Source organism: Hemitrygon akajei, chromosome 4, assembly GCF_048418815.1.
Source record: "Hemitrygon akajei chromosome 4, sHemAka1.3, whole genome shotgun sequence".
NCBI classification, from domain to species: Eukaryota; Metazoa; Chordata; class Chondrichthyes; order Myliobatiformes; family Dasyatidae; genus Hemitrygon; species Hemitrygon akajei.
The window spans coordinates 110,970,158-110,985,425 of NC_133127.1; the positions used below are offsets into that span (position 1 = coordinate 110,970,158).

Below are 15,268 nucleotides of genomic sequence, written 5' to 3' on the forward strand. Positions count from 1 at the left end.
GTAAAAAAGCCCGGCACTTCTCTAGGTTCCCAGCATAGGGTTCCAGTTCCAGGTATGTATAGCTCTTGAAGTGATGGTATTGCTGACCCAAGAGAATAGCCATCCCGGCTGTGTGGTTTGGTCAGACTGGGTTCTTGGAAGGGACGGAGTAAGGGAAGCAGATACCTAGTCAACCTGCTCACTGACCTTTTTTACATCCTCAGACAGGGCATGAAGATTTTTCATGATTTCTCCGAGCAGTTGATCATGCAAGCCCAGTAGGGAGCTCTGGGCTGATGAGGGCCTGTTGCACGGGGTCCATGTCCACTGGGTTTATTCGTTGGCTAGTTTGTTCTGTTGCCAAGGACGTGGCTGGGGACGAACTGAAGTGCAGGACACAGGCGTGGAGACAGAGTCAGGAGGCGTTAGCATCGTAGCGAGAGTGGAATATGTATGCAGGAGAGTCTTATATGTGGAGATCAGGTTCACATAGCGAAACCAGGAAATTAGAACTGACAGTCCTAAAGAACCATGAAATGAGGTTACTCATATCAGAGTCAACCAACAAACTGGCAGTTCCTTGTTGTGATTCCAGGGTTTTTAAATCCTGCATTTACTGATGGGAAGCAGGTGTGTGTAATTAGTGGAACTGGGGAATGATAGGAATTAGACAAGGGGACTGAGGCCTAATTACTGAGGTAATAGCAAGATGTGGCATTGCCCGATGGGACCATGACAGACCCAGCTGGATGTTGAAAATATGCAGGAAAGACTTTAAATCATACTTGAAATTAAAATGCCAGTATTAATATACAAGCAAGCTGCACCAATTTGAGCTGGCGTGGGAAGCACCTGAATTTGTGGCAGCACAGATTATAGCATCCTGTGATTCATAAAAAGAAGTGCCTATCACATTAGCTCAAAATCATTTGATACAGCATCAGAGTTGGCAGCATGTGCTGAATTGAACCATGATGTCATCTCTCAGAGCAGGGTTCTGCAGTGCTTCCAATGGCAACAGGAGTCATAGATGTATAAAGCACAGAAATAGTCCTTCAGCACATCTACACGAATCCCATTGTATGGGTGAAGACCCCACCTTTCTATGCTTTGCCTATATATAATTGTATCTGTATATCACTGCTCCAAATATGTTTGCAACATATTTTCCTCTTATATTTGACTTCCTAGATTCACTTGCCTAGCTTAAACTCCACCTGCATGAAGAGGCAGAAGAACTCAGTAACTATGGAAGAGAATCATCAGGACTGAAAAGAAAGGAGGCAGAAACCAGAATAAGAAGCTGGGGGGGGGGGGGGGGGGTAAGAGGGAAGGGAATAGGAAGAGTACAAGCTGGGAGGAGATATGTGGAATGAGGTGAGGGGAAAGGTAGGTAGGTAGGCAAGTAGGTGGGGAAGGTTTGATGACATAAAAAAGCTGGGAGGTGATAGGCAGAAGAGGTAAATGTCTGATGAAGATGGAGTCTAAAGGGAAAGGATAGTTGATCATGAAAGAAGGGAAGGAGGAGAAGAACCAGAGAAAGGGTGATGGGCAGGCGAGAAGAGAAGGGATGGGAAGGTAACCAGAATAGGGAATGGGAAAAGGGAGAAAGGGGAGGGTGAGTAATTACTAGAAGTTGGAGATACAGATGTTTTTGCTATCTGATTGTGGTATCTCAGAACGGATATGAAGTGGTCATCTATCCTGAGAGTGGCCTCATTTGAAAGTAGGGGAGGTCGTGGACAGATTTATCAGAATGGGAATGGATGGTCGAACTGAAATGGGTAGCTTCCTGAAAATCCTGTCTTTTGTGGAGGACAGTTCAAAGGTGTTCAACCAAGTGGTTCCCATTGGTGCATTTGGTCTCACTAATGTAGAAGAGGCTGCACCAGGACCAATTGATACAGTACATGATCCTAGTGGGTTTGCACATGAAGCATCATCTTACCTAGAAGGAGAGTTTGGGGCCATGAATGGTGGTGGTGGAGGAGGTATATGGGCAGGTGTAGTATTTGTCACTCTTGCTGGGATAGGTGACATGAAGCAGATCAATGGGGAGGGATGATTGACAAGGGAGTCACATTGAGTGTGATCCCTATAGAAAGCAGAGAGGGGGAGTGGGGTAGGAGAAGGTGTGCTTGTTAGTAGGATCCTGTATGAGTTGGTGAAAGTTGCAGAGAACGATGTGCTGGGTATAGAGTTTATGGGGTAGTAGGTAAGGACAAGAGGAAACTCCATTATGACGGTGGAGGGAGATGGGCTGAGGACAGATTGATGGAAATGGACAAGATTTGAGTGAAGGCAACATTGATGGTGATGGAAGAGAAACTACAAGAGGCGGAGAGGGAAGAGGTAAAAGAAGCTCAGAGAGAAGCTGTTTTTTTAAACTGGTCGGGGCAAAGAGGCTAGACTGCGCAGGCGCGTGATGTAGTGCGCCAAAGGTTTAAAAGAAAGACCGCCATATACAGCGGCCATCATCGTAGCGGCCATTGTCAGAGTGGACTGAGGCAGAATGGATCGGCTTTGGCTCAATCAGGCTTCGGCGAGAACAGGCAGAGGCAAGGTTGAACGGGGCATGACTGCGCAAGCGCGTGACAGTTGGCCTGTGAGATCAGCGGGGGGAATTTAAAAAGTGAGCAGAGGCTGAGTACGAGCTTCCCTCCAGGTGAGGTAAGGCCGGGTAAGCTCCTTTAATTAATCTAATTAGCTTAGGAGTAGGTAATGGAGGCAGCAGTTAGGACAGTTGAGTGCTCCGTTTGCAGTATGTGGGAAGTCAGGGTGAGCACAGCTGTCCCTGATGACTACACCTGCAAAAGGTGCATCCAGCTGCAACTCTGACAAACCGTGTGAGGGAACTGGAGCTGGAGCTGGATGAACTTCGAATCATTCGGGAGGCAGAGGCAGAAATAGACAAGAGTTTCAGGGAGATAGTCAGGAGTCAGGAGACAGGTAGTTGGGTGACTGTCAGGAGAGGGAAGGGGAATAGACAGGAAGAGCTGAGCACCCAGTGGCTGTTCCCACCAACAATAAGTATACCGTTTTGGATACTGTTGGTGGAGACGACCTACCAGGGACAAGTTGCAGTGGTTGCATCTCTGGCACTGAGACTGGACCCTCAGCTCAGAAGGGAAGGAGGGAAAAGAGGAGAGCAGTAGTGATAGGGGATTCTACAGGTAGAGGGACAGATAGGGAGGTTTCTGTGGAAGAGATTGAGAATCCCGGATGGTCTGTTGCCTCCCTGGTGCCAGGGTCCGTGTTATCTCGATTGAGTTCTCAGTATTCTCAAGAGGGAGGGTGAGCAGCCCAGATATCGTGCTCCATGTAGGGACCAATGACATGGGTAGGAAGAGTGAGGAGGTCCTGAAAGGTGAGTTTAGGGAGCTAGGTGCCAAGTTAAAGGACGGGACCTCCAGGATAGCAATCTCAGGATTGCTACCAGTGCCACGTGCAGGTGGGTTTAGAAATAGTAAGATAGTGCAGATCAACACGCGGCTGAAGACATGGTGCAGGAGGGAGAGCTTCAGATTTATAGATAATTGGGCAGTTTTCCAGGGAAGGTGGGACTTGTTCCGGCGGGACGTTTTACATCTGAACTGGAGGGGGACAAATATTCTTGCAGGTAGGTTTGCTAGAGAGGCTCCAGTGGATTTTCAACGAGATATGAGTGGGGAGGGGAATCAGAGTGTAGGAAAAGATGTATGGGAGAAGGAAGAAAAGAAGACAGTAAAGTTCTTTGTACTGTTAGAGATAAACAGAGAGGAAGAGGTGAGAATTTCTTAAATGCATTTATTTTAATTCTAGGAGCATTGAAAGAAAGGTGGATGAGCTTAGAGCATGGATTTATACCTGGAATATGATGTTGTAGCTATTAGTAAAACATGGTTGCAGGAGGGGTGTGATTGGCAACTAAATATTCCTGGATTTTGTTGCTTCGGGTGTGATAGAATCAGAGGGACAAGAGGGGGAGGTGTTGTGTAGCTTGTCAGAGAAAATATTACAGCAGTGCCTCTGACAGGATAGATTAGAGGGCTTGTCTAGGGAGTCTATTTGGGTGGATTGAGGAATGGGAACGGTGTAGTAACACTTATAGGGGTGTATTACAGACCACCTAATGGGCAGTGAGAATTGGAGGAGCAAATTTGCAAGGAGATAGCAGATATTTGTAGTAAGCACATGGTTGTGATTGTGGGAGATTTAAATTTTCCACACATAGACTGGGAAGCCCATACTGTAAAAGGGATGGATGGCTTGGAGTTTGTAAAATGTGTGCAGGATAGTTTTTTTGCAGCAATACATAGAGGTACCAAACTAGAGAAGGGGCAATGTTGGATCTTCTGTTAGGGAATGAAATAGGTCAGGTGACGGAGGTATGTGTTGGGGAGCACTTTGGGGTCCAGTGATCACAATACCATTAATTTCAATATAATTATGGAGAAGGATAGGACTGACACTCCGGGTTGAGATTTTTGATTGGAGAAAGGCTAACTTTGAGGCGATGCGAAAGGATTTAGAAGGAGTGGATTGGGAAAATTTGTTTTATGGGAAGGATGTAATAGAGAAATGGAGGTCATATAAAGGTGAAATTTTGAGGGTCCAGAATCTTTATGTTCCTGTTAGGTTGAAAGGAAAGGTTAAAAGTTTGAGAGCGCCATGATTTTCAAGGGATATTGGAAACTTGGTTAGGAAAAAGAGAGACATCTACAATAAATATAGGCAGCATGGAGTAAATGAGGTGCTCGAGGAATATAAAGAATGTAAGAAGAATCTTAAGAAAAAATAAGAAAAGCTAAAAGAAGATACGAGGTTGCTTTGGCAAGTAAGGTGAAAATAAATCCAAAGGGTTTCTATAGTTATGTTAATAGCAAAAGGATAGTGAGGGATAAAATTGGTCCCTTAGAGAATCAGAGTGGACAGCTATGTGTGGAGCCGAAAGAGATAGGGGAGATTTTGAACAATTTCTTTTTTTCGATATTCACTATAGAGAAGGATATTGAATTGTGTAAGGTAAGGGAAACCAGTAGGGAAGTTATGGAAACTATGACGATTAAAGAGGAGGAAGTACTGGTGCTTTTAAGGAATATAAAAGTGGATAAATCTCCAGGTCCTGACAGGATATTCCCTAAGAACTTTAGGGAATTTAGTGTAGAAATAGCAGGGGCTCTGACAGAAATATTTCAAATGTCATTAGAAACGGGGATGGTGCCAGAGGATTGGTGTATTGCTCATGTGGTTTCATTGTTTAAAAAGGGTTCTAAGAGTAAACCTAGCAATTATAGGCCTGCCAGTTTGATGTCAGTGGTGGGTAAATTAATGGAAAGTATTCTTAGAGATGGTATATATAATTATCTGGATAGACAGGGTCTGATTAGGAACAGTCAGCATGGATTTGTGCATGGAAGGTCATGTTTGACAAATCTTATAGAATTTTTTGAAGAGATTACGAGCAAAGTTGACGAGGGTAAAGCAGTGGATGTTGTCTATATGGACTTTAGTAAGACTTTTGACAAGGTTCCACACGGAAAGTTGGTTAGGAAGGTTCAATCGTTAGGTATTAATATCGAAGTAGTGAAATGGATTCAACAGTGGCTGGATGGGAGAAGCCAGAGAGTAGTGGTGGATAACTGTTTGTCAGGTTGGAGGCCAGTGACTTGTGGTGTACCTCAGGGATCTGTACTTGGTCCAATGTTGTTTGTCATATACATTAATGATCTGGATGAAGGGGTGGTAAATTGGATTAGTAAGTATGCAGATGATACTAAGGTAGGTGGCGTTGTGGATAATGAAATAGGTTTTCAAAGCTTGCAGAGAGATTTAGGCCAGTTAGAAGAGTGGGCAGATGGCAGATGGAGTTTAATGCTGATAAGTGTGAGGTGCTACATTTTGGTAGGAATAATCCAAATAGGACATACATGGTAAATGGTAGGGCATTGAAGAATGCAGTAGAACAGAGTGATCTAGGAATAATGGCGCATTGTTACCTGAAGGTGGAATCTCATGTGGATAGGGTAGTGAAGAAAGTTTTTGGTATGTTGGCCTTTATAAATCAGAGCATTGAGTTTAGGAGTTGGGATGTAATGTTAAAATTGTACAAGGCATTGGTTAGGCCGAATTTGGAGTATTGTATACATTTCTGGTCACCGAATTATAGGAAAGATGCAAACAAAATAGCGAGAGTACAGAGAAGATTTACTAGAATGTTACCTGGGTTTCAGCACCTAAGTTACAGGGAAAGGTTGAACAAGTTAAGTCTTTATTCTTTGGAGCGTGGAAGGTTGAGGGGGGACTTGATGGAGGTATTTAAAATTATGAGGGAGATAGATAGAGTTGACATGGATAGGCTTTTTCCATTGAGAGTAGGGGAGATTCAAACAAGAGGACATGAGTTGAGAATTAGGGGCAAAAGTTTAAGGGTAACACGAGGGGGAATTTCTTTACTCAGGCAGTGGTAGCTGTGTGGAACGAGCTTCCAGTAGAAGTTGTAGAGGCAGGTTTGGTATTGTCATTTAAAGTAAAATTGGATAGGTATATGGACAGGAAAGGAATGGAGGGTTATGGGCTGAGTGCGGGCCAGTGGGACTAGGTGAGAGTAAGCATTCGGCACGGACTAGAAGGGCTGAGATGGCCTGTTTCCCTGCAGTAATTTTTATATGGTTATATATACATTGTTTGAAAGTTGGTCTAGAATGGAAAACCTTATCCTGAGAGCATACACAGTAGAAAGTTACCAGATAAAGTACAGGGCTGCCTCTGGCTTTCTCTTCTTTCTGTATATGTCATAGTTTGCCACATTGGTAAAAAGGATATTGAATAGAGGGGTAGCATCATAGTTTAGATTTGGCTTGTGTGGAGATAAACATTGATGCAAGCATGGTTGTCTATTTGCTATTTTGTGATTCTAATAATTCAGTAAAAGAGAGAGAAGCAGCTTGAATCAAGGCACCGCAGCTTTACAGTTCTCATTTAGTTGCTCTAAACTTGTCAGAATAGTGTTAGCAAATGTTATTATGTCTCCAAAATTCACTGAAATTTTCTTTAATGGAATGAATTTTGAAGGAAGAATACAATTCATAGTACATGTAAGTTTATCAACTACACATAGATCTTTGAGCAAAGTATGTTTAAATAACTATATTCATAAAATAGGTCTGTCTGTAGACAATCCTTACATCTTCGTATAGTGGGAGAAGTCAATTTGAATGTCTGATTAACTGTTATTTAGGAAAGATGTGAAGATTTTTTAGATATTTTTGAGATACTTAGGAGAGTTTGAAGGGGACATGAGAAGGCCTTGGCATATAGGAACTTAGGAGAGCTTGAAGGGGGCATGAGAAGGTCTTGGCATGTAGGATTAAGGAGAACCCCAAGGCGTTCTATGCATATGTGAAGAATAGGAGGATGACGAGAATGAAGGTGGTACTGCTAAAGGATAAAGAGGGCAAAATGTGCCTGGAGGCGGAGGACGTTGGGGAGGTCCTAAATGAATACTTTGCATCAGTATTCACAAGTGAAAAGTATCTTGATCAGGATGAGGTCAAAGTAGAGCGGGCCTGTGTGCTGGACAATGTGGAGATTAGGGAAGAAGACGTGCTGGATCTTCTTAAAAACATTAAGATTGATAAATCCCCAGGGCCGGATATGATACACCCCAGGTTGTTGTGGGAATTGAGAGAAGACATCGCAGGAGCATTAGCCATGATCTTTGAATCCCCTTTTGCTGCAGGGGAAGTGCCGGAGGACTGGAGAACGGCAAATGTTTAAAAAAAGTAATAGGGAGAAACCTGGGAACTATACACCTGTAAGTCTTGTGTCAATGGTATGCAAACTACTGGAAAGGATTCTTAAGGATAGGATCTACGAGCATTTGGAGAAGTACAGTCTACTCATGGATAGTCAACATGGCTTTATGAAGGGAACATCGTGCCTCACAAGCCTGATAGAGTTTTTTGAAAAGGTAACAAGAGAAATTGATGAGGGTAGGGCAGTGGATGTGGTCTACATGGACTTTAGCAAAGCATTTGACAAGGTCCCTCATGAGGGACTCATCCAGAAAGTCATGAGGCATGGGATCAGTGGAACCTTGGCTGTTTGGATAAAAAATTGACTTAAAGGAAGAAAGCAGAGGGTAGTTGTGGAAGGAAAGTATTCTGCCTGGAGTTCAGTAACTAGTGGAGTGCCGCAGGGATCTGTCCTGGGACCCCTGCTATTTGTGATTTTTATAAATGACCTGGATGTAGAGGTGGAAGGATGGGTGAGTAAGTTTGCGGATGACACAAAGATTGGAGGAGTTGTGGATGGAGCTATAGGTGGTCGAAGGTTGCAAGAGGATATGGACAGGCTGCAGAGTTGGGCAGAAAAATGGCAGTTGGAGTTCAATCCGGACAAGTGTGAGGTGATGCATTTTGGAAGGACAAACCAGAAGACTGAGTACAGGATTAATGGTCAGTTACTTAAGAATGTGGATGAACAAAGGGACCTTGAGGTTCAAATCCATACATCCCTCAAGGTTGCTGCACAGGTTGATAGGGTAGTTAAGAAGGCCTATGGGATGCTAGGCTTCATTAACAGGTGGATTGAATTCAAGAGTAGAGAGGTCATGTTGCAACTTTACAAATCTCTAGTGAGACCGCACTTAGAGTATTGTATTCAATTCTGGTCACCACATTATAGGAAGGATGTGGAAGCAATGGAGAGGGTGCAGAGGAGATTTACCAGGATATTGCCTGGTTTTGAGAACAAGTCATATGAAGCAAGGTTAGAAGAGCTGGGACTTTTCTCTTTGGAGCGTAGAAGAATGAGAGGTGACTTGATAGAGGTCTACAAGATTATGAGAGGCATAGATAGAATGGATAGTTAGTACCTGTTTCCCAGGGCACCAAAAGCAAACACCAAGGGGCATATGTACAAAATTAAGGGAGGGAAGTTTAGGGGAGACATCAGGGGTAAGTTTTTTACACAGAGGGTTGTGAGTGCCTGGAATGACTTGCCAGGGATGGTGGTGGAGGCTAAAATATTAGGGGTGTTTAATAGCCTCTTGGACAGGCACATGGATGAAAGAAAAATGGAGGGTTATGGGGTAGTGTTGGTTCAGTACTTTTTTAAAGAGTTATATGGGTCAGCACAACATGGAGGGCTGAAGGGCCTGTACTGCGCTGTAGTGTTCTATGGTTCTATGTTATATTTAACAACATGAAAAGAAAGTACTTTCAAGTCATCCAATGCATATAATTATCCATATTTATTAATACTCAGAGATTTTATACACTTTATGACCACTTTATTAGGTTCAGGAGTGGAACCTGGTGTAGTTTTCTGTTTCCGTAGCCCACCTTCTACAAAGTCTGACATGTTTTGCATTCAGAGATACTCTCCTGTACACCACTGTTGTAACGTGTGGTTATTTGAGTTACTGTTTCCTTCCTGTTAGCTTAAAACAGTCTGGCCTACTCCTCAGACCTTTCTCATTAACAAGGCATTTTTGCCCACAGAACTGCCACTCACTGAATATTTTTGCCTTTCACACCATTCTCTGTAACTCTAGAGACTGTTGTGCATGAAAATCCAAGGATATCAGCAGATACTGAGATACGCAAACCATCCCATCAGGCAGCAACTATCATTTTAGGGGCAAAGTCACTTAGACCACATTTTTCCCCATTGTGGCATTTGGTCTGAACAACAACTGAACCTCTTGACCATGTCTATATGATTTATGCATTGAGTTGTTCCCCCATGATTTGCAAATTAGATATTTGTATTAAGGAGCAAATGTATAGGTGTACTTAATAATGTGTCCACCGAGTGTATATGTATATACAATATATATATATATATTAGTAATACTAAAAACTTGAGCTGTAGAGTCCATGTAAGTGAGTCTGTGGGTTGTGAAATCAGTTCAGCTTTGAGGTGTGAAGTTATCCACTCCATTTCAGAAGCCCGATAGCTATCAGGAAGACATTAGGGTGCACTATCTCGTGACTCCTGATCACGGTGCTCAGCTCATCTACTGTCAGCCTGACACTGGCCATGGGTGGAATGTATACTGCAACCTGGCTGATGTCAGAAAATTTCCTCGGCAGATTAAACGGACAACACCAGATCGCTAGATGTTCCAAGTGGAGCAGGACGGAGACAGAGCCATCACGTCCATGCATCATGATAAATTAATCACGATTAATTGCATGATTATTTGGCTTGTACTGTTTTATTTTCTCAGCAGGTGCTGTGATTTAGCAGTACCAAGAAACAAAAATCTTAAAAATTGTTTATCTGGTACAACTATCACCTCCATCATACTGCTAAGTGATGTCTCTAGCTCATGATCAACACTCTTCATGTGTTTTGCATCCCCCAAATGCCATAAGTGATGAGTGAAGTAGTTCACCACCCATCCTCTATAATAAGTGAGGAGTATTTTGAGACCGATGACAGGCGGAGAACAATCTAAGTCTTGGGACCAATTATAACAAAGCTATGAGTATCCATGATTGGACAGTCACTGCCTCCATCTACCAGTTGGTTACGCCATAGACAATGTACTTTCTCTGTCTCTATGAACTCACAACAGCAATATAAAATTAAGAATTATCACTAGCTCCTTAATAATTTTAAGGTGTGTCTTTATTAGGGCCTTACCACCAGTATATCCAAAATAATTTTTAAAAACTTTGGAGCCATTATTTCTGCAATCATCTTTTTCTAAGAAGGCATGAGTGAAACAATTTATTCAGCCTGCTTTAGAAGCAAGACATTTATACACAGTAGACATTAATCCAGACAACATTGCATTGTGCTTGTTATTTCTAATATTCATAAAAATGCTGCTTTTCATTTTGTTCATGCTTTGAATGCAGACAAGTCTCGTGTACAAAGCTTTCAGGGAGTAGTGAAAGCATTTATTGAAAGCATTTAACACCATTTCAAAAGCATAGTCTTCAGAGAATGCAAACTGCATAACAAACACAAGACTCATTTCAATCCTGAGACTGAAAACAATTGCAATATGCAATGAAAATCTAGATCAAATCATTTATTAATAGTATTTAAGAATCCATAGTTTTAATGTATTTAATGTGCTTTTGGTTTATAGAAAAACATAAACACGCACCTTTCATAACATAAAGGAGGTTTTGTGAAAGTGAAGCTTTGTTCTTTTCAGCTGCTCCTGTTAAATCATATGTCACCTGTTGTGAGACAGACGATTGAAAACAGTTTCATCAGTTTTTCATTACAAAGGGGCTTTCAAGGCTGATATTTGCAATTATTTTCAACATTTTGTTGTTCAATAAACAATAACAAGACAATTCCCTCCGGCAGTAGTAAATGCAAACATGATTGAAATCATTATAAATGAAGACAAGGTGGACTTATTTATTTATTCGTGATTACCTTTCCATTTAAGTGGCATTTTCTGTTTCCAGAGTACTGTATTTTGTTCCAATATGATAAAGCTGCTATCAAAAACACCAAATCTTTAAGTCAGCAGTGCAAGGCCTCTTCATAATGCACCATGGCTTCATGTGGAGTAAAGAAGACTTTGTAGGTGAAAATGTGCACAAAAGCCTACCCTCCACTAGCTCAAACAAAGAGGCTATGTGTGGTCAGGGAAGCATTGGGGAGGCAGTAAGGGAGTACAATGATACAATGGTGGTCGAGTAACACGGACATTCATGGATAGCGGGAATTGGAGGCATTGAGGGACAACATCACTTGAGGTGAAGGACATTGAGAGAAGGGACATCGAGTATCAGTCATTAGCAGATAGAGATGAATGGGATAGTTGAGACAGGATAAGGAATGGCAGGAAAGGTCAAATCTGAAGCAATCGGAGGAGGTGAGTGGGTATTAAAATAGGAAGAAACAACAGAAAAGAAGATACTGAGGGTGGAATATACTAGAGGAAGGAAGACAAGAATTCACAGTTGGAAGTCTATTAGGGGTTGGAAATTATGTAGAAATAGGGAGAAATGACTGGATTTGATGATTCACCAGGGACATGATGATCAGAGATGTGGTAGGTACCTAATGACATTGACAGGAATGTGGGATGGTGGGGGCAAGAGGAGTTAATACTATCCAATGTCTTCGGTTTGCACCTTGAAATCCTCACTTACAAACTAGATCAAAATATGATATGGTATGTTTTAACAAATAATCAGGGGTGATAGGGTGAAATGGCAGAAGAAATGACACAGAAGGTGGGTGGTAATTTATTAAGAGTACTCTAAGTCTGTTGCTTGTTTAAGCTTAAGTTAGCTTTCTAGGGCACCACATGTCGCATCCACAGGTGAAGGATTTGTCTCTAGCTCTAGCAGGTTGAGTTTCAGAATTTGCAGCTTGAACAAAGATTATGCCATTATGGTCCATGCAGTAAGCTAACTTCCATGGAGAGCTCAAGAGAGTGCAAGCAGAGAGTGACTGGATGGCAGCCAAATTAATTAAAAGACCATGAAAATAAAATGGTTCTCCAGGGATCTTGCTCCTTTACCAGCACTCAGTTCTGAACCTTGATGTGGGACAAGGTTTCTAGGCCAAGATCTAGACCATAACCCATGAGTGGCTTACCAAGTGTGCAAGAAAGGAAGAGAAAATTCAAAAGAACAATAATCAAAGGAAAGGAAATAAGCATTTCTCAGATCAGCGACCAAATTCCAGGATCACACACAAAATGCTAGAGGAACTCAGCAGGCCAGGCAGCATCTAAGGAAAAGAGTAAAGAGTCAATGTTTTGGGCTGAGACCCTTCAATCAGAACTGGAGAAAAAAGAAATGTCGACTGTTTACTCTTTTCCATAGATGGAAAAGAGTAAACAGTCTATGGCCTACTGAGTTCCTTCAGCATTTTGAGTGTGTTGCTTGAATTTCCAGCATCTGCAGATTTTCTCTTGTTTGATTTCAAGATGGTAGGTTATTTCTCTTGTGCCAGTGTCAAGAATACCACTGAACAGCTGCAGAACATTGTAGAAAAGGAAAGTTAGCAATAAAACTAATGTTCCATACTGATACCAATAACATAAACAATGGAATAAAGTCCAACTGGCAGATTTTAAAGAGTTAGGGAGGACATTAAGAAGCACGCCTCAAAACCTAGTATTTGCTAGATTACTCCAAAGCCATCCACTACAAGAGCAGAAATAGGGTAGTATAGAGAACGATGCAGAAGGGAAAGCTTCAGGTTCTGGTCAGTGAAAAGGTGGAATCAGATAAATTACTCCAGAACTCCAGAATGAGGTCAGCAGCAGTGTCCCTGAAGGCAGATTTGCCAGTCCTGCTGGAATGGTTTAAGAGAGTTTGGCAAGGAGAGCATCCATTCAGAAGGGAAGAAAGTAAATCTTAAAACTGCAACTGGACGATAAATAAGACAGCTTGAAAGGCTAAGCAAATAGGTAGAAATTAGACAAGCAAAGTAAATTGCCCACGCTCATTGCAAGATGAGATGAGGACACTGATAAATATTAAAAATACTTACTGAAGTAGCATGGACTAAAAAGGGTTATGATTTAAATTCCATTTTGATTTAAATGGAACCAAAAACACATTTTTACAGATATCCATTTATTATCCATTATGATTTAAATTCCATACCTTCTCACAACTTTTTAGGGTCCAATTTGACCCAAATCCCCTTACTGCCTTGTTTGGTATTATTGCAGCTGAAGATATAATTTTAAATACTTCTAACCTACAGGTTTTAGTTTTTACATCTCTTTTAGTAAGGAGAGCAATCTTGCTTAAATGGAAGGAGTCTACCCCTCCTACACATCTTCAATGGCTACGTGATATTATGTATTATTTAAATTTAGAAAAGATCCGCTGCTCAGTCTTAAATTCAAAACAATCTTTTTATGACATCTGGGGACCTTTCTGAAATTACTTTTCCAATTTATAAAGTTTAACAGTGCACAGACTTTTATGTATATTTTTATCTTCTCTTCTTAAGCGAATATGTTTTCTTTTCTAATTTATCCATTATCATCCATCAGCTTTTTTCTTTGGTAGTTGGTAGGGGGTTGACTTTTTTTATATAAAATTTTTTTAATGATGTATGACCTATCTTTAAATTTTTGATTACAGAGTGGTATACCTTTATGTGTTATGCTATAACATTTTGACCAATTTTATCACAATATATGAATGTACACAAGTTATGTTGTGATGTATCTATGTGTTGCACTCTGTAAATCTTGTTTTTTGTTTCTTCTGAACAAAAATATTGTAAAAAGTAAAGGAATGAAAAGGTAACACACTTTGGTGGAAGAAAATGTAGATAGGCTTCAAAATTAATACTTAACCAGTACAAAGGAGAAAGACGTTAGCTTTGTAGTTATGGAGAAAATATGTGAAATCTTGAATGGGATAAGCACAATAAAAGAGTAAACAGTGGCGTTCCTTCTTTTTGACAAAATAAGAAAAAGGGTACATAAAAATTGAGACCTCAAATCAGGCAAATAATTCATGGTTGACATGGCTGCAGTGATCCTTGGCATCAAAAATCTTCCTGACACTGTTTACAACAGGATCTGCAGACATGCTACCAATTTGTTATTATATAAATCTCAAATACATTAGAAGAATAAGTGAACAGGTTTTCTCCCAGATCCGTATCTCAGTTGTAATCCCACTCAGTCAGCTCCATATTGTCCATAGAATCAGAGAGCAATACAGAACAGATACCTGCTCTACAGCCTAATGAGTCTATGTTCACTAGTTAGTCTCAATTTCCTGTAAGCCTCATCCTTCTATGTACCTACCCAAGAGTTTCTTTCTCAAATAGTACTTGTTGAACTTTCCTCCACCACTTTCTCTGGTTGCTCACTTCATATACAGACAGCCCTCTACATGAAAAAAATTACCCTACACATCTCATTTTAAATCTTTCCCCTCACTAACTTATATTGTTCCTCCTATACTCAGTGCGCTGACTGCTGAACCACTCTGTCTACCTGTAATGCTGCTTTCAATGAGTATGTACTTGTACATCAAGGTCCCTCTGTTCTATTGCACTCCATTGAGTCCCACCATTCATGTTATATAGTAAGTCCTACTGTGGTCTGTCTTTCTAAAATGCACCAACTCATACTTGTCCATATTGAAATCTATTTGTCACTCTTTGGCCCACTTCCATAACTGATCAAGGTCCCCTGTAATCTGCATAATCTTTCTTCGCTGTCAAGAACACCTCCTAATTTCATGTGAAACTACTTCTACAGAAAGACTATTACGTTAGCAGTGAGACCTTTCCCAGGGTGTTACACTCTCCCACCATCAAAATTAGTCACGTCCTCATGATG

At 41.2% G+C, this 15,268-nt stretch overlaps 1 protein-coding gene across 3 annotated transcripts in view; it reads right to left on the minus strand.

Moving 5' to 3' along the window:
- The window catches only part of myo16 (myosin XVI), a 1,004,680-nt gene that overhangs the window by 383,099 nt on the left and 606,313 nt on the right, over positions 1-15,268 (minus strand). For all 3 annotated transcript variants that reach the window (XM_073043171.1, XM_073043172.1, XM_073043173.1), the window contains one exon: positions 11,087-11,162. In XM_073043171.1, coding sequence (XP_072899272.1) covers positions 11,087-11,162 — 76 coding nt within the window. The remainder of the gene's footprint in view (positions 1-11,086; positions 11,163-15,268) is intronic.